The sequence below is a fragment of the Eurytemora carolleeae genome, unplaced genomic scaffold, assembly GCF_000591075.1.
Source record: "Eurytemora carolleeae unplaced genomic scaffold, Eaff_2.0 scaffold1086, whole genome shotgun sequence".
NCBI classification, from domain to species: Eukaryota; Metazoa; Arthropoda; class Copepoda; order Calanoida; family Temoridae; genus Eurytemora; species Eurytemora carolleeae.
This window is the reverse complement of record NW_019396974.1, coordinates 5209-27867: the sequence shown is the minus strand read 5'-3', so window position 1 is coordinate 27867 and position 22659 is coordinate 5209. Positions and strand designations below refer to the sequence as shown.

General features: G+C 33.6%; 4 protein-coding genes and 1 long non-coding RNA gene across 5 annotated transcripts; all 5 read right to left on the bottom strand.

Annotated features, from left to right (window-relative positions):
- Positions 1–7268: 7268 nt before the first annotated feature.
- On the bottom strand, positions 7269–8626 carry LOC111710683 (uncharacterized). Its single transcript, XM_023484805.1, has 2 exons — positions 7807–8626; positions 7269–7391 (listed from the first exon to the last, which is right to left on the bottom strand). Exons 1-2 carry the CDS (start codon positions 8563–8565, stop codon positions 7356–7358), a joined length of 795 nt encoding a protein of 264 aa, XP_023340573.1. The 5' UTR covers positions 8566–8626; the 3' UTR covers positions 7269–7355.
- Positions 8627–10663: 2037 nt separating this feature from the next.
- On the bottom strand, positions 10664–12588 carry LOC111710682 (uncharacterized). The gene is made up of 3 exons (XM_023484804.1): positions 12410–12588; positions 12086–12162; positions 10664–11680 (listed from the first exon to the last, which is right to left on the bottom strand). Exons 1-3 carry the CDS (start codon positions 12414–12416, stop codon positions 11345–11347), a joined length of 420 nt encoding a protein of 139 aa, XP_023340572.1. The 5' UTR covers positions 12417–12588; the 3' UTR covers positions 10664–11344.
- Positions 12589–12881: 293 nt separating this feature from the next.
- Positions 12882–14217, bottom strand: LOC111710678 (uncharacterized). The gene is made up of 3 exons (XR_002767104.1): positions 14154–14217; positions 13564–13596; positions 12882–12964 (listed from the first exon to the last, which is right to left on the bottom strand). It is a non-coding gene; the product is annotated as an uncharacterized LOC111710678 (long non-coding RNA).
- A 729-nt stretch (positions 14218–14946) lies between these two features.
- On the bottom strand, positions 14947–16076 carry LOC111710679 (uncharacterized). Its single transcript, XM_023484799.1, has 3 exons — positions 16011–16076; positions 15601–15674; positions 14947–15385 (listed from the first exon to the last, which is right to left on the bottom strand). The coding sequence occupies exons 1-3, from the start codon at positions 16074–16076 to the stop codon at positions 14983–14985; spliced, it is 543 nt and encodes a 180-aa protein (XP_023340567.1). The 3' UTR covers positions 14947–14982.
- A 219-nt stretch (positions 16077–16295) lies between these two features.
- Positions 16296–21915, bottom strand: LOC111710681 (uncharacterized). Its single transcript, XM_023484801.1, has 14 exons — positions 21718–21915; positions 20698–20935; positions 20476–20532; positions 20270–20311; positions 19934–20035; positions 19781–19836; positions 19260–19329; positions 18659–18797; positions 18129–18195; positions 17829–17972; positions 17493–17576; positions 17191–17342; positions 16878–16945; positions 16296–16390 (listed from the first exon to the last, which is right to left on the bottom strand). The coding sequence occupies exons 1-13, from the start codon at positions 21782–21784 to the stop codon at positions 16880–16882; spliced, it is 1284 nt and encodes a 427-aa protein (XP_023340569.1). The 5' UTR covers positions 21785–21915; the 3' UTR covers positions 16296–16390; positions 16878–16879.
- Positions 21916–22659: the final 744 nt, after the last annotated feature.

Below are 22659 nucleotides of genomic sequence, written 5' to 3'. Positions count from 1 at the left end.
TTACATTACCGCCCAGAGACAGTAGTACAAAAGATACATACACTTCTGAAATAACTTTCCTTTCATTACATCCTTGGGCGTAGTAGTCTGTTGGAGCTTTGATCTATGTTCAACAAAGGCATACATGGTTGTTGGGAGGCTTAAGTTTATAAAGGTAACATTTGAAAGCTCACTTTGTCTTAATTTTCATTTTGAGATGCCATATTGGATTGAAGTGTTACGACAGTTGGGTTTGCGTCTGCATAGAAGCGACGCCCCAGAAATAAAAGAGTCGTCTTTGATAAAAATATTTTTTTGAATTTGTTTATAGTCAAAATATTCTTAAATTTAAAAATAATGAATGCTTCATAATCCAGAAAAAAAATTTTATGTGTCAAGAATACAAAATATTAAATAAAGTTGAATGTATGTGTATTTGGTTTAGTAATTGCTTTAAAAAAACTTTAGATAAATTTGAATATTAAAAGAATGTATATTTTGGAAGAAATTATTAAGTATTATTTACTAAAAAATTGAATGGTATATTTAAAAATAAAATTTCAATGTCTCAATTAAAAGAGAGGAATGCCTATGACCTGTTAAGATGATAAGTTTAAAGTAGGGGAGGTAGGTAAATGAAACCGTATTACTAATAATCCTTTGTCCCTATTCCTGCTTTGGGGAGGGGGTAATTAATTAAATTTAGAGACTTTTCCTAAATATATTTTCCTATATTTTTGGAAAACTGACTGAATATTTTTTTAATGCCATTAAGAGTTGTCCAATCTTAATGATCAATAGGTTTGGAGGAATCTGAAATCCAGGAGCTTAATAATCTTTAAAATTTTCCCTCTTTTTGCAAACACACTACAACTATTAGTTGTTTTATTCAATCAATACAGAAAGTTACCTAGAAAAGTTTCAATCAGTTTTACAACTTATTTCTCACAGTTTTGCAACCTGTATTTTTTACCAGGTGTTAGCCCTAGCCTTGGGCATTTGAATTAGGAAGCTCCAATTTTTCTGGCTTTTTTAATAGAACATTCTCCTTATTTAAGGCTGAAAGCTGAGCATGTATACCAACATACTGCCTAAATGCCTTATTTTACCTTTGCCATACTACATCTATATTTAGACCTACTTCAAGTCATTGGATTTCAACATTTTATAGCTCTTTCAACAGCAAAGAAATTGCACAATTTTTGCAAAGAAATTTTGCACAGATTTTTGCACAGACACCTTTATTGGAAATTTGCACATTTTTAGTTTTTCTTGAATACACATTTAGGTTTTACAATTTTGCAAATATTTTTGCAAATTTGAATTCACTGGATCAAGGGTTTCTCAAAAATGTATAATCTGTTGCTATTTGCCCAATTTTTGTTTGCACTTTTTTTTGCTTAATAACTAGATTTTGCAAAAAATATTAGGATTTTTGCAAATATGCTTTTTTTTGCATTTTTTTGAGTGGATTCCAAGAGCTTTCAAAAAAATTATCAAATGTTAAAGATTTTATTTCACAATAAAAAAGTAGAAAGGGGGTAAATTTTGATCCCCCCCCCCAGGCAATGAGGCAGTAAACCAGATGTACGGCTAAATAGAGTTAAAATTGGTCAGAGAATCATACAGCAATTCATAATGGTATGATATGTAACTTTAGCATGAATTAACAGTTACTGCATGTTTAGCTTTGCAAAATGAAAAAGAATAGTTTGCAAGATGACATACTAAAGGTAAACTGTAATCTTAAGATAAATTTTACTGGGTTATGCAAAAAAGCTAATAAAAAAAGGAACAAAAATACATAATATGCAATTAACAGATAAATCCATGTTTTAGCATATTTTTGCAAATTTCTTTTTGAAACCCCATTTGTTTTGCAAATCTAATGTGGCCTTTTAAAGAGCTTACCAAAATGTATAATTTAAAATTTTTATCTTTGCATTTAGAGAGGTAGGTCAATATGACCCCTCCTCCCACCTTCCCTTTACCAGTAAATCCTGATTCAATTCAATTCAATTCAAGGGTAAAATTACTGTTCTTAAAAACTCAACAAATTTCAAGGTAATAGAGTCAAAATCAAAAGGATTGTGCATCAAACGCCTATCCCCCTCAATTTGTTAAGTGTTTAATTCTGGTGATTTCTAGATTTAGAGTATCTTTAGTGAAAGAGCTCTTTTTAAACTTTTTTTTCCAAAATGCAGCATTTAACCCTTAACAGGCTAGAGAAGGGGGCATCTGGCCCCCATCTAGTTATTTTGCCATAGCAATCTTATTTTGACACCATCTTCATAAAATTTTTTCACTCTTCATAAATAGAAATTTTGTAGGATTTTTTTTTAAGCATAGGGTAGAGCAATAAAAAGTCTGTTTAAAAAATGAATATAAAGTAGCCCATAACTTTTTTATGACTAAAGCTACAGGTCAAAAAAATTTATTTTTAAAAAGCCCTAATTGGATATATGAACATGGTTCACACTTTGATATTTGTATAAAACAAAAATTATTTTTTGAGTGTTCAACCCTTCCTAGCACCCAAACTATAAAAGTTATTTATCTATTTTTTTCAATGAGCAGGCCTTGAAAAATTGGGCTATGAACATGCATTTCAACCCTGTATCTATTCTCTTAGGCCTTTCTTAGGGGGGGGCTTAAGACGCCCTCCCCCAGTCTTTAAATAGATTTAGACCACTTAGCCTTTATAGGGTTAACATTGGATTTGGATACCCCCCCACACCTTGGGGGTAACTTCTTAAAGTAGCTTAACTAAGTAATAAAAAAAAAATTCATGAAAATTTTCAGCAATAAAGTATCCAGAGCATGTTGTGTTGATAGTTTTGCATGACATAAAAAGATGTTAACAGATGGAAAAATAAAATATTTTGATCTGAGGATGTAATTTTAATTCTTAATTTGATATTTAGAATATTGCATGATGAGCAAACATTAATTACGATATTTATGATCATAATTTCAAACATTTGTTTTACATTATGGATTATTGATGAACCAGTTGACTGTAGTTAATATATTTATCTACAATAGCATATTAAATTCTACTACATGTTTTCTCAAGATTAGATTCTTTATTCTTCAGCTATTCATGACTATTATTGCTGCACTTATTACATGTTTTTTAACAATTTTCTTTTTCTTGTTTTAATTATTCTGTTTCCCTGTCATCTTCCCAAGCAAATTTTTAAAAATTCCCTAAAATCTCTGATCATTTGCGCAGTTATACTGTGTTGTGTATTCCTTTTGGTCTGAAACCTTTGCATTTGTTTCTGTATCTAGATCTTACAACTGGATTAAGTATTTGTATACATTGTTTTTCTGTATCTTTCTCTACACCCAACATATCTTAGATTATTGCTTGATTTTGAGGTAGAATTTACTGTTTTAAATAATGAGTACAATGGGTTTATCAATTTTGGCTGTAGTTCTCAAAGTCTATATTCAACTGCATGCCAGATTTTCCATTGATACATAGACTTGAGGTCACCCAATTTTTTTGCCTGTTTTATTCAAGGCATGGTCAGTAAGATTTACAGAGGTTTCCAGTCACTTATTGAGGTAGGGAGTCGAATGGGAGTAATTGTTCAATTCATTGAAGGTTCATCCAGAAGCATCTTACCTAACTAACTCAACAATTCCAGTATTATCCTCAGCATTTAGTTCTATACATCCAGAAGCATCTTACCTAACTAACTCAACAATTCCAGTATTATCCTCAACAGCAAATACAACTTCTAATACACCAATTGTATTTGTAACATCCTCTCAAATTAATTCAATATCTTTAATACCTTAAGTTTTATTGTATTTTTTCCTAATTAAGTTTTTTCCAGTTTAATTCCATGCATGGCATTGAGATGGACTGTGTGTAATGGTATTTGACTAACCAAACAGGAGATACAGTTATTTCATCTTTATATATTATTATCTATTTTAACCCTAACACAATGTGGGGGGGGGATCCATTTGGTTTTTGTTGAATAACTTAAAAACAACACTAAAACTTTGCAAAACATTTTTTTTATGCATAGAGTAGGGTGGAGGACAGTCAAACGGCGGGTTGGTGTTTCAAAAAAAAAGAAATGGTTAATACATTTCTATAAAATTAAGCTATAGGGCTTAAAATTTGCATATTCAAAAAGCCCTTGAAAATTGGACATAAGAACATGTGTCACAAGTTAATAATTGTCAAAATGTACAATAATCATTTTTGAACTTCGTTTCAACTTACTTCTTGAACTTATTTTTAAATCCTTCCTTACACGATTGAAAAGTTGGACTAGAGACATGTATTACACTCCCTTAACTCATTTCTAAGGGCAAAATCATGGTGCTATGGAAACACCTCAACACTGAATCAGACCCAAAAAAAACGGAAATTTCCCAAAAATTAATTTTTTTGAGGCGTTTCCTGTTTTTTCAAAAATTATCGGAAATCCCTCAAATCCAATTTTTAGAGGAATTTCCCGTTTTTTTTTTATCCGTTTCCTCGATTTTTAGTTTGGATTCCTTTTTATCAGGGTCTTATATTGTTGAGGGATTTCCCAATATTTTTGATCTGTTTCCTCATTTTTTGTGTCGGTTTCCGGTTTTCAGAAAAAGTTTAAAATTCTTAGTTTGTTGATCGGTTTCCTCTTTTTTTGAGTCCGTTTCCTCTTTTTTGGGTCCGTTTCTGATTTTCAGAAAAAGTTGTAAATTCTCAGTTTGTTGATCGGTTTCCTCTTTTTTTGGGTCTGTTTCCGGTTTTCAAAAAAGAATTTTAAAATCTCAGTTTGTTAGTAGGCTTCCTCTTTATTTGGGCCCGTTTCCGGTTTTTAAAAAATGATTAATTTTCATTAGTATCTGGTTTCAATAAAATATTACGGTTTTGGCTTTAATTGGAGTTTTCATCTCCTTCTGGATCAAAACTGTTCCTCAAAATCTGTTCGGAACATTTCCTGCAACTCTTAGGAAATACAGGGCTACCCTCAAAGGACGATATTTCAGACATGATTGTACGAAATTTAGACAGTCAATTTCTAAGATAACTTGTTTTTATCTTTGCCAAATCATCAACTAAGCAATAATAACCAAGCATAAATAAGGGGGGTTATTTCGAAAAATGCTTCAACTCAGAAGTTTTGCTTTATGCTTGGAACTGGTTCATGTTGGAGTTAGCTCTTTCCATTTTATTACCTAGAATGATCATCCTTGAGTTGTGTGAGCTTTTTTGGTTTACTGATTAACATTTTGGTCTTTTCTTTTTTTTAAAACCCACTGTGATTAAACAAAATAATGCAGAACACATTTTTGTTTAAGATAAAAAGTTGTATCAAAAGTAAAAAAGAAAAAGTAAAAATGCTGAAAATCCTTCAAGAACATTTCATCCAATTTCAAGAAGTTACCCGGCAGTGGCGTAAAAAATGGGGGTTATTGGGGTTATTTACCCCCCCCCCCGATTCCTNCCCCCCCCCTAGAATTTGTTTTTAAAAAGTTCCAAACTGTATTCAAACTTGGAATTTGGTAAAATATTTTAAGTTTGAAATATCAAAGGTTTACACCACTCGGTGCAAAGATTTAGGGATTAGAATATTTGGGTTTGTGGCAAAATCTAGAGAACATTCTGAGACTAAGCGTGGCAAACTTCTAACTGATAATCATATTTGATAACTGTTTATTGATATAACTTATATAAAATCGAAAATGAAATAAGATTATAAATGTTGGATATAATGATCAATCATAAATTCAAAAAAAGAGGAAACCGATCAACAAACTGAGAATTTACAACTTTTTCTGAAAATCGGAAACGGACCCAAAAAATGAGGAAACGGACCCAAAAAAAGAGGAAACGGACCCAAATAAAGGGGAAACCGATCAACAAACTGAGAGTTTAAAACTTTTTCTGAAAACCGGAAACTGACCCAAAAAAAAGAGGAAACGGACCAAAAAAAACGGGAAACAAATCAAATGTAAATATAGCAGAAACCGACCCAAAATATTCGGAAATCCCTCAACACTTTTTAGTTTTTGAGGGATTTCCGATAATTCTTGAAAAAAGAAGGAAACGGACCCAAACTCACTTTTGGGTCTGTTTCCATGTTGAGGCATTTCCGTGTTGAGGCGTTTCCATAGCACCACCAAACTCTGAGGTTAGATCCAGAATAAGTATTGATACCAAACTCAGAGGTTTGATAAAATTTACATTATGTATATATATTATATGAGATTCCATTAACATTTAAATTTTCACAAGATTTAATTACAATGTTAGATCCAGAATAAGTATTGATACCAAACTCTGAGGTTAGATCCAGAATAAGTATTGATACCAAACTCTGAGGTTAGATCCAGAATAAGCATTGATACCAAACTCTGAGGTTTGATAAAATTTACATATTTATACAAATTCCATTTACATTAAAATTTTATATATCATTTTCATCTCTGTCAAAATGTTTTTCAATTACTGATTGCACTAAATTCACATTAGAGACTAGAGGGGATGAGGGGTGCAAATCAAAAAATTCATTCCTTTGTGAAAATACAGTGATAACCATAAACATTGGAATTGGAAGAAGACATGTATTTGATATTGTTACAACGCAAATATTTATACTTGACCAATTTAACCAATCAATGAATAAGTAAAATGGGTCTGTTTACTCTACACAATTGCTGTTTCCGATGCACATTGGAGCCTTCAAATTCATAACTTTATTCTAAAAGTCGTCTTCCTATTTCAGAGTTTTCTGTCCGTCACCGTAGTACCAATATTTACTAATTGATTTTGCGACCACTCTTTAACTCATTAAGTTGGAACCCTACCCTTCAAAAATCGTGAAAGGGTTATACTCCCAAATGAAAATCAGTAATTGAAAACACTGCCTATCCATTCTTTGCGGAGATGACGGGAGTAGGATGTTTTTATCTGCTAACTGCTGTAAAATTAATTCGGTTTCACATCTCACTTTTTGGAACAATTATAAATTACATTTTAATTATGTGGTTCAAGTAGTGCAAGGTGAAACTAAGAAAAATCCAGAATATTTTTTTTTACAAAATTCATGTTTTTGTGCCTGTCCGTACTCAGCATGCAATTTTTTTTAATGTCCATAAAGTTTGGATTTATGTTAGTTCCAGCGTCCAGAAAATGTCATCATTCGTTAACAAATTTTGTTGTGGTTATAGTAAAACTAATTATGTCAAATCTTCTTCCTTTCAGGATTGTTTAAAAACTGATTACGTGACAACACCCCCCCCCCATGTATTCAATTTGGTAAAGGTGAATGTACCCTGGAAAAACAAGGTATTTTACTAACCCATTGTTTCAATTTGCTGAGGTACACTTCATTCCTGTGCTCGATTATTTAGAGCTGATGTCAAGCAAATCTTTCTTCATCTACCGTCATTGTACCCTTAAACAAATTATGACATATTTAAGATGTTTTCTGAAAAAAATCCTCCAGTGGTATATATTTTTCAGAATTTCCTCTGAGAAATTTTTCTCTTATAATTTGGGGGGAAAAACTGAAAAATTATATATTAAAAGGCAACTTTTTTCACCCTTTTTGATACTTTATACCAAAAATATTATTCATTTCCCCCTAAAAATTATTTCTTGTTTACAAAAAGTGAAGATTTTTTAAGAAAATATACATAACTGGAATCCTATATTTAATTTAATTTATGAAGTAAAAACTATTTTGAAAATGAAAACCCCCTTCCTTCCTTCCTTCCCTTTTTGCAAAGTTACAAACAACTAATAAAATAAAAACAATATTGTTAAATGTTTCATTTTTTAATTATTGAATTATATATCAAAATGTTTACCAATTCTCTTTGAGAACCAGTCTCAACCATTCTACTTCTCCAGCCAGGATCTGCTCTGGACCTTGATCCAGTCTCTCTGACCCGGGAGGAACCTGTCTGGGGAGATCTCACAGTAGTTAATCCTCTTGACCTTGATCCAGTCTCTCTGTCCCGGGAGGAACCTGCCTGGGGAGATCTCACAGTAGTTACTTCTCTGGACCTTGATCCAGTCTCTCTGACCCGGGAGGAACCTGCCTGGGGATATCTCACAGTAGTTAATTCTCTTGACCTTGATCCAGTCTCTCTGACCCGGGAGGAACCTGCCTGGGGATATCTCACAGTAGTTAATTCTCTTGACCTTGATGCAGTCTCTCTGACCCGGGAGAAACCTGTCTGGGGAGATCTCACAGTGGTTACTTCTCCGGACCATGATCCAGTCTCTCTGACCCGGGAGGGACCTGCCTGGGGAGATCTCACAGTGGTTACTTCTTCGGACCTTGATCCAGTCTCTCTGACCCGGAAGGAATCTGGTATATGAATGGATAAAATGGATCCTGGAAGAGGTGGAGTAAATGGGGGAATGAGTGCGACAGGAGTAGAAAGAGGAGGGGTGAGACGTAAGGGAGAGCTATATACAGGAGACATTGATCTCCTGTGAATTTTATGAGATGTACGCTCCTCCTCATCGTTGCTGCTACTTAAATCAAGAAATGAAGAGTTGGGATGCGTTGCACCATAACTTGATACATGTTCTCCGGCAAGTTCTAAAAATAAATCCATATATTAGTTAAAGGTGAAAACAATACATCTAACATTTATAATAATAACCAGTAGACCATAAATAAAAATAAACTAGAATGTAACCCAGCTATGCCTTTACATCTCTCTATAAAAGTCAACCCAGTCAACTTAGAATCTTCCCATGGTTCTATTGGGAAAAAAATGTTATATCAGCCAAGGCACAGTCGTTATGAATTTTGCTGATATTTTTAATATGACATCTTTATTACCGAACCGATTCAGGGAAAAGTTCTGAGGTTTCAAAGTTCAACGAAAATGGAAATTTCACTTATCTCATATTTGTCATAAGAAAAACACACATTTTCCCTTACATGTGCGTCAATGTTTCTAAAGCATTCATAAAAAATCCAAAAATTTGGTTAAATATTTTTGTAACTGTACTTAAATAAAAAATTTCAAGTCAAAAAAGTGAATTTTGAAGAAGTTGAGCTATTTAGAAGATAATAAATTTTAAAAAAGTCATGTATTTTTGCAAAAATATCTCCTAATTTTTTCAGATAAATCAAATTATCTCAGAAACGGCTAATTTGGCAAAACTAAACCATGTTTAATTCTAAAACTGTAGAACATGTCCTATAAAATGGTGTATGCCACATGTTTGCCCTAATAGCCAAAAAAATCATCATCATTATGAGATTGTGATAAAAAGTATGATTTGGACAGCAAAAATATTTCCCTCAAAAAATTATTTTGAAATATTTTTTCTAAAATGAAAAATTTATGATACAAATATTATTTATCCAATTTTGAAAATTTGAAACTTAAAAACCAAAAAAGTTTTAGTCTGATACACAATTAACTAATTTGCGAAAAAAGTAAGATTTTGATAATAAAAATATTGCCCCAAAAAATGATTTAAAAATAAAGTTTTCGAAAATGCAAAGTATGACACAAATTTACTTTTTGGAAATTTTTCAGAATTGAAACTTAAAAAACAAAAAAAGTTATAATATAAATTCAGACATGTAACATGTTAAATCGGCTTCTAGAACCACTGTGCAAGGGGTTCCTGAGTTTTGATCGGACATCCAAACAAACTACAAACAAATTCATTGTAAAGCTAAATATAGTAATACATGGCACTGCTTGAGTAGGTGTACCACCTCCAGTTCTGTTCTGCTCTGCCTGATTGCTCCTTATGAGAGCATTATAGGCTTCTTCGTCAGCATTCTAGATAAAATTTGTGTGCTATTGTGTGAATAAATAGGCTTTAGCTAGGCTCCTACTAGAGCTTTTGTGTAGGGGGTGCCCTCATAGGCGACAATGGGATCCCCCCCCCCTGTTTCTGAAGCGGGAAATGCACAGGACACTTTTATAGAGAAACCACAAAAGAAAATAATCAATTAAAAAACTAAGATATCAAATGCATACATGATCAGTCAAAGCTCTAAAGGGTATTGTTGTGAATCATAATTGAAAATATGTTTAAATGGAGTGTTCCCAAAAAATGAAAGGGGGTATAGGCTTACGGTGATAAATAATCTAAATCCATCAGTGCACATGTTTACTAATAAACACTGTCTTTAAATTACCTTATTTGCCAGATTTTTTAAGTTTCTATACTTCTGTTGCAATTGATGTAGAGTAAAATGTGAGTTGGACCTCACGTCAGAAAAATTCTTGTGTATAACATCCCAGGCTCTGAAATAAATGAAATCTAGATTATCAATTCAATATTTATCAAAACTTGATTACAATTTCTCATCCCTATTAAACTTATATTTTATAGTTTATACAAATGTTTTTTTAACTTATTCTAGACAGTGCTTAGGATCTGGAAACATTTTTTTGCCAGTGTTGATCCAGGACCTGGAACCCACATAACCAACTGACGTCGACTTAACGTCAGGGCGACGTCGTCTTTGGTCGGGCCAACGTCGGGGCGACTTCGATCTGAAGTCGATTTTAAGTCGTTTAGACGTCGCCTTGACGCAAAACGGACCGTTTTCGACCTTGTAGCGACGTCACCTTGACGACCTCTTTTTGACCAACCAAACCTATACTGGAGTCGTCCCCCGTCTATAACCGACCTGCTACGACCAACTGTCGAACTACTACAACCTCCAACAACCTACAAACGACCTCTCTACGACCAAACAAAGCTAATCTGACGTCGTCCTCCGTCTATGATCGACCTGGTACGACCTACTGTCAACCTACTACAACCTCCAACGACCTCCACAGCGACCTCTCTACGACCAAAAAAACCTATCCTGGCGTCGTCCTTTGACCTTGATCGACCTGCTACGACCTACTGTCAACCTACTACAACCTCCAACGACCTCCACAGCGACCTCTTTTCGACCAACCAAACCTATACTGGCGTCGTCCCCCGTCTATAACCGACCTGCTACGACCTCTCACGACTAACTGTCAACCTACTTCAACCTCCAACGACCTCTACAGCAACCTCTTTATGGCAAGCATACCAAGGGAAAATTCTACACGTTTTACAGGTCTGTTACAACAATTATACAGTTGGCTTTGAAAATAATAATAATTTTGTCTACCTTTAGTAATGTAAAATTGTTAAACCGAAAAGTATATTTTAAAAATAAACTAATCAAACATATAGTTTTAGACGTCAGACGTCAGGGCATCACATTTTAGTATATCACACTTTCTGTATCACAGGAAATTTATATAAGTATATTAGTATAACGTGTTCACTTTGTAATTTACACTTTTAAGTTTATAGTTAGAGAAATGTACCAATTTCTGGAGCTACCAGAGTTCTCGGAGCTTGAACTAACTCGAACTAATCCTCATCCCCCTCGAAGCTACCGGAGCGCTCAGAGCTAACAGAACGCTCAGAGCTACCAGAGCGCTCAGAGCTACCAGAGTGCTCAGTGCTACCAGAGCTACCCGAGCTCTCAGATCTACCAGAGCTCCCTGAGCTGCCCGAGCTAGACCTGGAGCTATTTTCAGATCTTACACGGCGCTCAGGATGGTCCAGATCAACAGCAGGATCGGCCAGAGAAGGATCGGCCAGAGAAGGATAGGCCAGAGGAGGATCTGCCATAGGAGGATCGTCTACTGCAGGCACATTTACATCAGGATCGGCCAGAGGAGGAATGGTCACATCACGATCATTCTGAAAATAAATACTCAGTTAAAAGCAATAAAATCAGTATCAATTGTAACACGCCATATTTTGGTTATTGTACTAGATTTGAATTTTTGTAATTTAATTGATGTATGTTCAACGATGTTAAAAAAAATATTTCCTAATTCTTTTTATAATCAAATTTCTTTTCCACTACACCTCAAAATGAGATATATTGTTAATTTCTCATAATATAAATCTCCGAAGTTGGATAAAGTTTTGTAGATGAGGTTTTTTATCCTGCTATGATTAAAATTTAAAAAACTTTCCACACCTTAAAAAGAGCTTTTTTTCGCCCATGATTTACTTTTTCACAAATATGCTTGCTTTTTTAATCTAGGTTTCTTAAAATTATTGGCCATCCTGATTAAAAAAAATAATAAAGAAGCATACCGTAGCATATTTCAAAACTTGTGAGATAGAGTTATCCACTTCAGCCTGTTTTCTTCCTGTCTGCAGGGCAAACTCAACTGTAATAGAACAAACATTTACAAGTGTGCAACAACAAAAATTTTATCTACTGTCATCAAAATTTAGATATTTACTCTTTTTATCCTAACCAGATGAACAATTCTTTGGGCAATTATTAACTTTTATCAATAAAGCATAAAAACGTAAATTTGGTCAAAGGTTAATTTTTACCTCAACATCCAATGTTGACAATTTTAAACTTTATTTTTTAAAAACATGTCAAAATTTTATTTTTTCGGAACCAACCTTTCATAGTCTTGTAAAGCAAAGGAAAGAAAATCCTGAAGCCCCTCTTTTTGACGACTGCATTTTTCTTGTTTCTCCCTTCTCTGTTATACAGTTTTAGTTCCCCTGGAGCTGCCAGGGTATTCAGAAACCCTCTCACTGCCTGGTTCAAGTTTTTATCCGCAAATGATCGAACATAGGCAACCTAGAAATATTCATTATATTATACATGATATTATCCTAGGGTTACTTTTGAGGGGGAGGGGGGGTGCTGCACTCCCCTGGTTATACATGTTTAAAGGTTAAGAAAAGATAAAATATTCTGAATATTGACGTTGAACGTGTTTAAATCAATCCAAAAGATGCNCCTGTGCACCTGTGTACATAAATATACCTGGACTATCTCCTACTGTGAACCTGTGCACCTGTGTACATAAATATACCTGGACTATCTCTGAGGGGTTTCAATGTAACTATAAAACCTAATTCTTACCCTGCTCTTCCCTCGGCTGACAAACCTCATGAAATCTGTTCACTATTTCCCTGTGCTGGACTTTCGAGCTCTTATCCTTTTCACTGAAACATATCAGTTATTATACCACATTCTTATAGATTTACTACGTGGCCAAATCAGGAATAATTCTTGTTATGGTCACCCATTTTGTGTAATAATTATAATTATTCGTGTAAAGGTGGTATAATATTATTATTTCTTCTTACGCATAATATACTATTATACCACAATCTTGTAGGATTTACTACGTAGTCAAAATCAACAATAATTCTTATTATTGTATTCAAATCCTCTAAGAATGTGGTATAATAGTATATTATGCATAGGAAGAAAGTGTAATAATAATATTATTAAAATTATTGTTAAAATATTGAAAGAAAAATTAAGGAATAATTTTGTTAATTTTTTCTATGACCATATAATGACCATAAGAAAACCAAATAAAATACACTGAAGAAAATAGGAAAGTGTAACAGGAAGAAATAATAGGAATGATGAAAAACGAACTAAAGGAAAGGGGAAGTTAAGGGAGGTTAAGGTTCAAACGGAAAAGTAGGGAAGAAGAAGAAAAATTAAAATAATGGAAAAGATTTTCAAGAGAATATATCTACATTAATAACCCCCCCCCCTTCGCGAACACTATTATACTTCGTAGACTTACTTTATACTAGTTACCAAGAGATCCAGCTTCCTCCTGAAAAATGTTTTAATTTTAAATATTTTAAATTTGAATTTATAGTGGAAGGAGACTTGCTAAACCCTACCCTGATTTTGCTAGTTTTAATAATAAAAATTTGAGGGGTTATTTTTCCCTTAAAGTTGAGATAGGAATACATGTCTAAGGCTTAGATCTATTGTTTTATTTTTTATTTTTTTTTAAGGACAATGACCAGCAGCCCCCCCAGCCCTCATTGTGAGATGGTTAAGACATTCTTTACGAACTATGGTTTCATACGCTTCCGTATGAACACATTTAATATCATATTTTTCTTGGAACTGCAGAGTAACTTCAAGTAATCCTACATATTCTCAGAGCTAGAGTGATGAATATTTTCAATTTTTGCTGAAAACCGGAAGACACTTTTTACAATTGAAAAACTCACATTTCGATAAAAAGAGTGTGATGATTATCATATTTACACTGACTTTAAGGGGTAACATTGTGCATCAGAAAACTCACTCCATAAATAGAATAGAAAAATGTTGAATTATGTCTTCAGTCCAGGAAATTAAATATGAAAAAGTACTCACTTCAATTCGATCATTTCAGCCTTCAGAGGATCAGCATCAGCTACATCTTTTGTCCACGGATTCTATAAAGTATAAACAATAATTTTAGTATCAATACCAATAATTTTAGTATCCGCAGATCTACCACACACATCTAAAAAAGTTTTGATTATTGTTAATTTTAAATACTTGATATTGATCTCTAAAGTAGGCGATGATAAAATTTGATTGCTCGATCACTCAATTTAAGTAATCTAAGCCGTGTACGACCTTGAAATTGAGGAGGAATAAAAATAATGCACAAGTCTGATAATAATAATAAAAGATCTGAAAGGGAAACCGACAGAACCTCAGGGTGGAGCGCATCATACTATATCCCAAGATTCATAACACAAAAGTTTCGAATAAANTGTTCTGCAACTGCATTTCTATTAAATAAACTTATTGAAAGCATACATTACACTGTAGACTGTAGAACCAGTGATAATGATATTGTTTATTACAGGGTGTCCCAATAAACGTTGAAATTGAGTGACAAAATCGTCTTTGTTAAGAATTTTCTTGTCCTACATAAGTACAACCGTAAGGAATCAAAACACGAAGAAACAAATTCTTAACTCTTATCAGACAAAAATCCTACAGATTATCTGAGACCCTGTAAAAAATTGTCATTTGACCTAAATCATCGTTAGTAACTTATTACATAGAATCTTATGCATTACCTAGACTGATAAAGTCTTCGTCCGTTTTTTTCTTCTTAATCCGATGACCGCTCCCCTCCTTGTTTCTATACCGTTTTGAAGACATTTTGAAGTCTGGAACATAGTTTATTTACAAATATATAGTTCAACTAGAAGCACTGCACGGTGTCATCATGCAACATTGGCATGATATATTCCTCATTATAGCAGGGAAGTTTAACTGCCCTTATCAGGGTTAGCTCAGCAAGTTCATCCGCGCTCAACACTATGTCTGAAGCTGCGCCTAACTTAAAGTTCAGTATTTCCCTTGAGGGTAGGGGCATATCGAAAATATCACTTGTAACCAGATACACTTTTGCACTGTAATCATCCCCATACTTCCCAGTTAGAAGCACAGGGGTTGGGGATGTGAGACGTGGAGATGTTGATGTGGAGATGTAGCAGTTGTTTGGGGGTTTAAAGGAGTACTCTGGCTTGGTCTTCAGGACAACAGGCCTCGTATCCTGCTCAGCTAACCGGGCCACCGCCTGCTTCAACGGCTCCTTGCCGTTTCTGCAAATAAGAATTTTTTTCTAAATAAGTTTAATTTTGTTAAAATGCTTAATTAATGTACTCTGTTCACCATTTTCCACAATTTTCAATTTCAAAACACAAATGTTTAATATATTAGGCTAAAAAGATACATATGTGAATCGGACTTTACTTTACTGTGAATAAATGTTAATGAATGTCACAGAAAGTTACAATTGTGAAGGAGAAAATATTACCGTACTCTCTTCTTCAACTGCCCCAAGAAATTTTCGAACTTAAATGCCGAGCTGTTGTCTAACGGGCCAAATCTCTAAAAAATATTTTATTATTATTAATATAAATAAGTTAATAAATAAGTTAATAAGTTAATAAAAAATAACTTTTAGGTAAAAATGTCATGAACTTCTTTTAAATTGACTAATATTTTTGACAAAGGAAAAAATCAAAATACTTTATTTATTTCTTTGCTAATTTTAATGCATCGTAAACACTGCTTGAAAACCAAATTTAAATTCAAACCATACTTAACACGGATTCCTTGAGACATTCTTTGAATGGGTCTCAATAAAAAAATTCAAATAAATATTAATGACAATAAATATCTATCTATCTATCTATTATGACATCCCAAAAACACGAATGTTACCAGGAAACCACACCTCCCGGCAACCCTCTGACTCCCTGAGGAGTGAGGAGTGAGGAGAGTTAGCATGACATGTGCAATGATACTGTTATATATTAAGATATTAAATGAACAATTCTGTTTTCACTATATCTATGTAACCAATCAATGTAGACCCTAGATATTTCAAATTATAAATTCTTTTAGAACAAATATTCTGAGCTTGGATTATGAAAGGTTTACAACGTCAGGCTCCAAAGATATTGGGGTTTGAATATTTGAGTTTGTGACAAAGACTCAATTCCTTTATGAATAGATAATGTTAAATACCTTGGACTAATCAAGATAGTGAGCGCAACTGATAAGTAGATAAAATGAGAGTAGGCATCCGCATGAAGCGTTCCCTGAAAACATAAAGCATCCGTATGATCCACAACAATCTAGAAATCTAAACCTGCAAAACTACGAGTATCCAAAGATCCAGATCCAAGATGCTGAGTATCTACTTATTAATGTAAATAGAACCTTTTGCTCTCAAACCTCTGTTAAAAAAAAAATTAACAAAAAAAAAAGGTTTATCAAGTTTTAGCATAAAAATAAGTGAAAAAGATTAATAAAAATTAGTAAATCAGTAATTGACAAAAATCAGCAAATCTAAGAAGTAATTTTTTTCGGGAGAGAACCAATATCTGGATCCCTATTAGCTTAAAAATTATATCAATGAAATGAATTCACAGCCATAAAAGTTTATCAATAATTTTCTTTTCCTCCCCCTAGCCTAATACTATGTATTTTAGCTATTTCCTGTATTTCACTTTTCCTTAACCTTCTAACTACTTTATTTTTTTTCTAATGGAATAATATATACCACTAGTTATCATTTATTCTTACCTTTAAAACAAGTTTCCCAATATAGAACAACATATTCCTGAACTCTGTAGCCTTGAAGAACGAATATCCTAATGAAAAGAATTCATTAGTATTAAGCCTGAATACAACGATAGTTCGTATTTAAACATCAACAAATATAGGCAATTCCAATTTCTTTCACTTGAAATCAAAACTTATAAAAAATCCACGTAATGTACAAGAAACCCAGTTCTACTTGTTTTATAGTAACAATCAGTCACAATTATTTTCATCGGGAGAAGATTCATTAGCCTCAGCCTTAAACAAAATTTAGATTTTTAAATAGTGTAAATACCTTGAAACCTCTTGGTTTCCTGGCAAAATCAAAAGGCCAATGCGTTCTCATTCCTATCATCGCCAGCGATATCTCATGAATATCTTGTGCGGACAATCTAAGGTAAGCAGGCCCCTTCCCAAGCCACAGCTTTAACAGTGTCTTCATGCACCCTAAGTAAAAAAATGTCTATTTGATGTGTACATGCATTTTTGATGTACAACCTTTATAAAACGTAAAAGTGTGAAAAAGTTCATTTTTATTTTTATTTTTGTTATCATATAATTAATAGCATTAGCATAGCAATAGCATTTTTCACTAACCTAGGCAACAACAGTGCATGTAGTCCAATGCGTAGTCTCTCACTTGGTCCATAGTGTGCAACCTTGTCATCGGGGAAACAACCCCTAAATAAGAATAAAATAAAAAAATTTGCTGATTATTTGATAATTTACTTGTGCTTAAAGGGAGTGCTCGCGAAAAACGAAAGGGGGTATAGGCGTACGGCGACAAAAATAAGTGCTTTTGATCGCTACTAATCTTCCTTCTGTCTGTTGCGTCTATAAGGAGCAAATTGTAAATAAATGAGTCATACCAAAGAATATAGCGCCCATACAAATTCAGAAAGTTGCAACTCGAAACAATCAATTTAATTCTACCTGGGGGTTTGTGGTGCTCAATCTGGTGTTTGCCCCTGAATGACTGATCTGTTCTTTTTTCTCCTATTTCCGAGTTTGGAAAGAATATTCCTCCACCAGGGGGTTTATGTCCTTCTGCGGTGCATCTGCCACAATAATACTTTCCTTAAATACATATGTGAGAGTTGCATTCTTCCTCTTAGATTCTAACTATAATTCAATTAATAATTAAAAATTAATTAATAATTAATAATAATACACTATTATCATTTGAATATCAACCTTCCCTTTATTTCATCAACCTTTACTTTTCTTGCTTACCGGAATGAGATATAGTTGACTTGATAAAGGCAAATGCAGGGATGTCTGCAACCATACTGATTGAAACCTAAACGAAGCTAAATTAAAAACAATGTTGATATACTGATTGAAACCTAAACGAAGCTAAATTAAAAGCAATGTTGATAACAATTATCATGTTCCAAATTACTGCAGTGCTTAGGATCCCGATCCGAATTCGTTGGATCCGCAAGATTTTGGCTTCCTGGATCCCGATCCGCAAAAATATGCGAATTCACGGATCCGGATTAAATTGGCAAAATATTAACCAAAAACTGCACCAACAACAAAATTTTACTCTTAAAGCCCAAGTCTGAACTATTTAAAAAAGCAAGATTATAAAATTTCCTGATTTCTGAATGGTTCATCAAGTTTTAGCATAAAATACGAGAAAAAAATAAGACAAAAATTTTCGAAATTTTGCTTTGTTAAAAAATCCTGGACCTGGATCCGGATCCGGATTTGGATCCGGATCATTTCAGCTCTTTATGTTACTCAATTAAGTAACTTACCCTCAAAGTCTTCCCATTGAACTCAAATCCATCAGCCTCCAGAACTGCAAGCTGATCTATAACCTCTATCAGGAAATCTGTATCGCTAGGCTTTGATCCTGGGCCGTAAGACAGCAGCAGGGGAACAACAACATTGGGCCTTAAATGAAAAGTGGGATGGCAATCTTTGTGCAAGAATTCTAATATATTCTGTTGTCAATATTTAAAATTCTCAATTTAAGTAATAATGTTTTTAAGTCATTAAACTTGTCCCTGAATGCAGTCCATTCAGCTAGAGTATGAAAATTAACAAAAATAAGAATGAAATATATAAAACAACAAAATTTAGTCGAGAAATAATTATATTTTTAAGAAAAAATTCAAGATCCGTGGCCGAATTTAAAGAATTTGAGCGGCAGTTTAAATTTAAGCCCTGGCTTAAATATGGTTGGTTCCACTTAAAATTGTATCAAATGTTTCAAGATTTAAGCCGGCGCTTAATTTAAACCGGGTTTTCGCAGATTTAAACCACGGCTCAAATTCTTTAAATTCCATCTCTGGATCCTTTCTTTTATTTTTTCCAAGACTTAAACCATTTAAAAAAAATTTAGGTATAAAATACCTTATGTTTGAAATGGAGCATAAAAGTGGCCAGAAGCTAGCACCCGAAGATTTAAACAATGGAAGACCATCTAAGAAATAAATAAAACACAATATACTTGGCTACCAATTTAAGCTTTAAACTCTGCAAGTCGCATTTTTTAATCGTTCACAAATTTAGGTGGATTTATCATTTTTAATATTGGATAATATTACATAACATGTTCATACTTGAACCAGGCATAAATCTCCCCTTGGGTCATATAAGTGAGCTAGCTTAATAGATTGCATCATTTTTACAGAAATGGAAGTTTTTTTAAGGAAAAATTAGATCAATTTAAAGCAAAAAAATAAAATGTTCAAGACATATCAACAAGGTACTGTTTTAAGACATTGAATTCGTTAAATATTAAACCAGTTAGTTTAGAAAATTTAGCAGATCCTGTAAAAACTAGTTTTTTCGCCAAAAATTTATTATTCTTATTTGGTTCCAAAATCGACCCACCCTAGCAATTAGGAATATTCAATAAAAGTTTATTTTACCTATGTTTAGCTGGAGATGTAGTTTGTCTAATTTCTCGCTGAGCTCTGGTGGATACCTAAGAATATTACTTCAAATATAAATAAATTTTAGCTTTACTTTATCAAGCAAAAAAATATTCTATTAGAAGTAAATGAAAATTTTAAAAAATTAACCTTTTTAACAAGGACAAGATTTGATCCTTGACATTGTAGGTATAAGACTGAACCCCACTCATTTCTACTGTTCTTAGGTTTCTCGGAGTTTTCAGTAATGTCCTAATTAACAATAATCAATAACAAATAAATAATTCGACAAAACTCAGACAAGCTTTTTCTGGTCCAGTATGAACTAGATGTGTTTTTAATTTTGAAAAACTGATTTATGTCAAGTGTGGTTTCCAAAGAACATTGAACAAGTACAAGAAAAAGTATATATATACTGTACAATGTACATTTAAACGCAAATTATTAGAATTTAAACCTGGGAAAAGGACAATATGAATATTATACCTTGCATCCTTTTTCTCCATAAAACCTGCAGTGGCAAATCGTCTGACGGTGTGAAGAAATTTAAAAATCCATTGGCTTCCCGCAAAATGTTCCCCAAAAATAATTAAAGTTCAGGTAAAATTAGGCAAAAAAACAGAGTCACTAAAAATTAGAATGTGGAAAAAAATATACTTCATTAAGAATATGATTACAATATTTCTCATTTCCTAATTAGATCATTGATCATTGAATGAGTAACTGCTGGGTTGTTTATCGCCCAATCCCTTAAAACAATGGTATATATTATATTAATAATTGATATGATTAATGATATATATTAATGATTTGAGAAATTTCTGACTAGATGAAACTTTGGATACCTTCACTCAAAAAAGTAAAGTTTTAAAAAAAAATGATAATTTGGAAAACAACAAAATATATACCCATGCCTTATAATTGAATCATGAGATATATCTTCCTCTTCATCCTCATCTGAAGATGGATAGTCATAATCCACATCGTCATCATCATCATCAGGAACATCGGTATAAAGAGGAACTTGACCGGGCACTGGATAGAGTATAGGAACTTGATCAGGAACTGGATAGAGTATAGGAACGATGATAGGAACTGGATCAGGAACAACGTTATGAACTGGTTCAGGAACGATGATAGGAACTGGATTAACTAAATCAAGGAAAATACTTGTTAAAAATTTATACTTAATGTCTTACCAAATCCCCATTACAAAGACAATAACCTTAACATTACGCATTTGAAAACAAAACAAATTGCAGTTTGAATGCTCTAAATATTCCATTTAAAAACGCTAAAATGACAGAAGGGTCTGTCCTATTGAACGATTTTTGGATCCCCCCCCTCCTATCAATTTTGTACATGACCATTTATTTTTTTGTTATTCAGGGTTAGGTTAGGTTATGACACTTTCTGGGCCGAGCGCTGCGACTAGGATGGGCTAGGGGTCGAGCACTGCGGCCACGGGTTAGGTTAGTTAAGACCCATGTACAAAATTGATAGAAGGGGGGGGCTGGGGGGGGGGTCCAAAAATCGTTCTCTAGGAATATACCCAGGTTGTCGCTCATGGCTGCCTGAGGACAAAAAAAACTGTTATGTGGCATAAAATGGTTGTGGCCCAAGGCAGTCTGCCTTCCCAAAAAATAAATTTTTATAAATTTTTAACAATCGAACAGCCTCAATTCTTCTTCTCAGAGCTGAACAATAAAAGAAATCAGGGGCGTCAATATAACTTTGATAAAGGACACCTCTTTAGAGGATTATCTATAAATTAATCATTTATAATTGAGATTATTTGCGGATTTCTGCAGCAAGAGAACAAAGGAAATAGTCATAATTAACCACTTAAATATACAAAGGACTTGATAAAATTATATATCTTTAAAGCGCTCTTACGGTTACGGAGGAATATATTAACCAAGACATTGCAGTACCTGCTTCCCTTAACACCTCCCTCCTGGCCTGGAAATACCCTATCCGGTCTCGTTTACGTTTAGACATTTAAACAACAGTTGACATTCTGAAAATATTCAAGTTAAATATACAAATGTATATAAAAATGAAATATAAAAACCTTGACTGATGTGTCACAAACAATCAAAAGTTGGAAGGTAAGGAGAGTGTTTCGGGAGCTAGGAGAGAACAGNGGGAGGAGGGGGGTTTCTGGAGCAAGGAGAGAAAAGTTTGAAGGGAGGAGGGGGGTTTCTGGAGCAAGGAGAGAAAAGTTTGAAGGGAAGAGGGGAGTTTCTGGAGCAAGGAGAGAAAAGTTTGAATGGAGGAAGGGGGTTTCTGGAGCCAGGAGAGAAAAGTTTGAGGGAGGGAAGGGATTGTCAGACCTTTCAGTAGAACAAGGGGAGGCATCTGGGGAGGAAGAGGAAGTTTTAGGCATTTCAGGAGAAGGAGTGGAGGAATCTGGAGAAAGGATTATATATTTGTAGGATAAAGGAGAAGGACTGAGTGGATTGGTCAGTAGCCTATTGTACCAGGCGGCGGGGAAAGATTGCGCCTCAAAATAATCCTCCTCCTCATCTTCATCCTCAATAATATTATACTTTCTTTTTCTTTTCATTGTGTGCAGATCTTAAAAATGAAATTGAGTGCATCTTTTGACCATTTACACCTGTAAAATTTTATGTTTCCATACATCAACATACAAAATGACAAAATGAGTTAACTGGTAAATTCTTTTTGAACTTACATTTTTAGTGAAGGGGGAGGGGGTTGGTCCTAAAATCGTCCTCTGAGAAACATTGCCCTAATTTATTCACTTCACATTTATATAACTATAAACTTTTAAGTTCACAACATAAATAAATTTTACAGGAGGGGGCACGCGCCCTCTTACCCCCGGTTACAGCCCTATATGTTTTATAAAT

Excerpts from the sequence above, each read along its gene's own strand:
- LOC111710683 (XM_023484805.1), bottom strand. The coding sequence starts at position 8,565 with ATGGATTTATTTTTAGAACTTGCCGGAGAACATGTATCAAGTTATGGT. Across the intron at positions 7,392-7,806 it reads CTGGTTCTCAAAGAGAATTG|GGTACAATGACGGTAGATGA; the intron begins GTAAACATTTTG and ends AATTTGTTTAAG.
- LOC111710681 (XM_023484801.1), bottom strand. The coding sequence starts at position 21,784 with ATGTCTAAACGTAAACGAGACCGGATAGGGTATTTCCAGGCCAGGAGG. Across the intron at positions 20,533-20,697 it reads TCTCATGATTCAATTATAAG|GGATTGGGCGATAAACAACC; the intron begins GCATGGGTATAT and ends CATTGTTTTAAG. Across the intron at positions 17,577-17,828 it reads TGAGCACCACAAACCCCCAG|GGGTTGTTTCCCCGATGACA; the intron begins GTAGAATTAAAT and ends ATTCTTATTTAG.
- LOC111710682 (XM_023484804.1), bottom strand. Across the intron at positions 11,681-12,085 it reads AAGTTTTGAAATATGCTACG|AATGATCGTGATGTGACCAT; the intron begins GTATGCTTCTTT and ends ATTTATTTTCAG.
- LOC111710679 (XM_023484799.1), bottom strand. The coding sequence starts at position 16,076 with ATGCTAACTCTCCTCACTCCTCACTCCTCAGGGAGTCAGAGGGTTGCC. Across the intron at positions 15,675-16,010 it reads CCGGGAGGTGTGGTTTCCTG|AGATTTGGCCCGTTAGACAA; the intron begins GTAACATTCGTG and ends AATATTTTTTAG. Across the intron at positions 15,386-15,600 it reads CAGTTGAAGAAGAGAGTACG|AAACGGCAAGGAGCCGTTGA; the intron begins GTAATATTTTCT and ends TCTTATTTGCAG.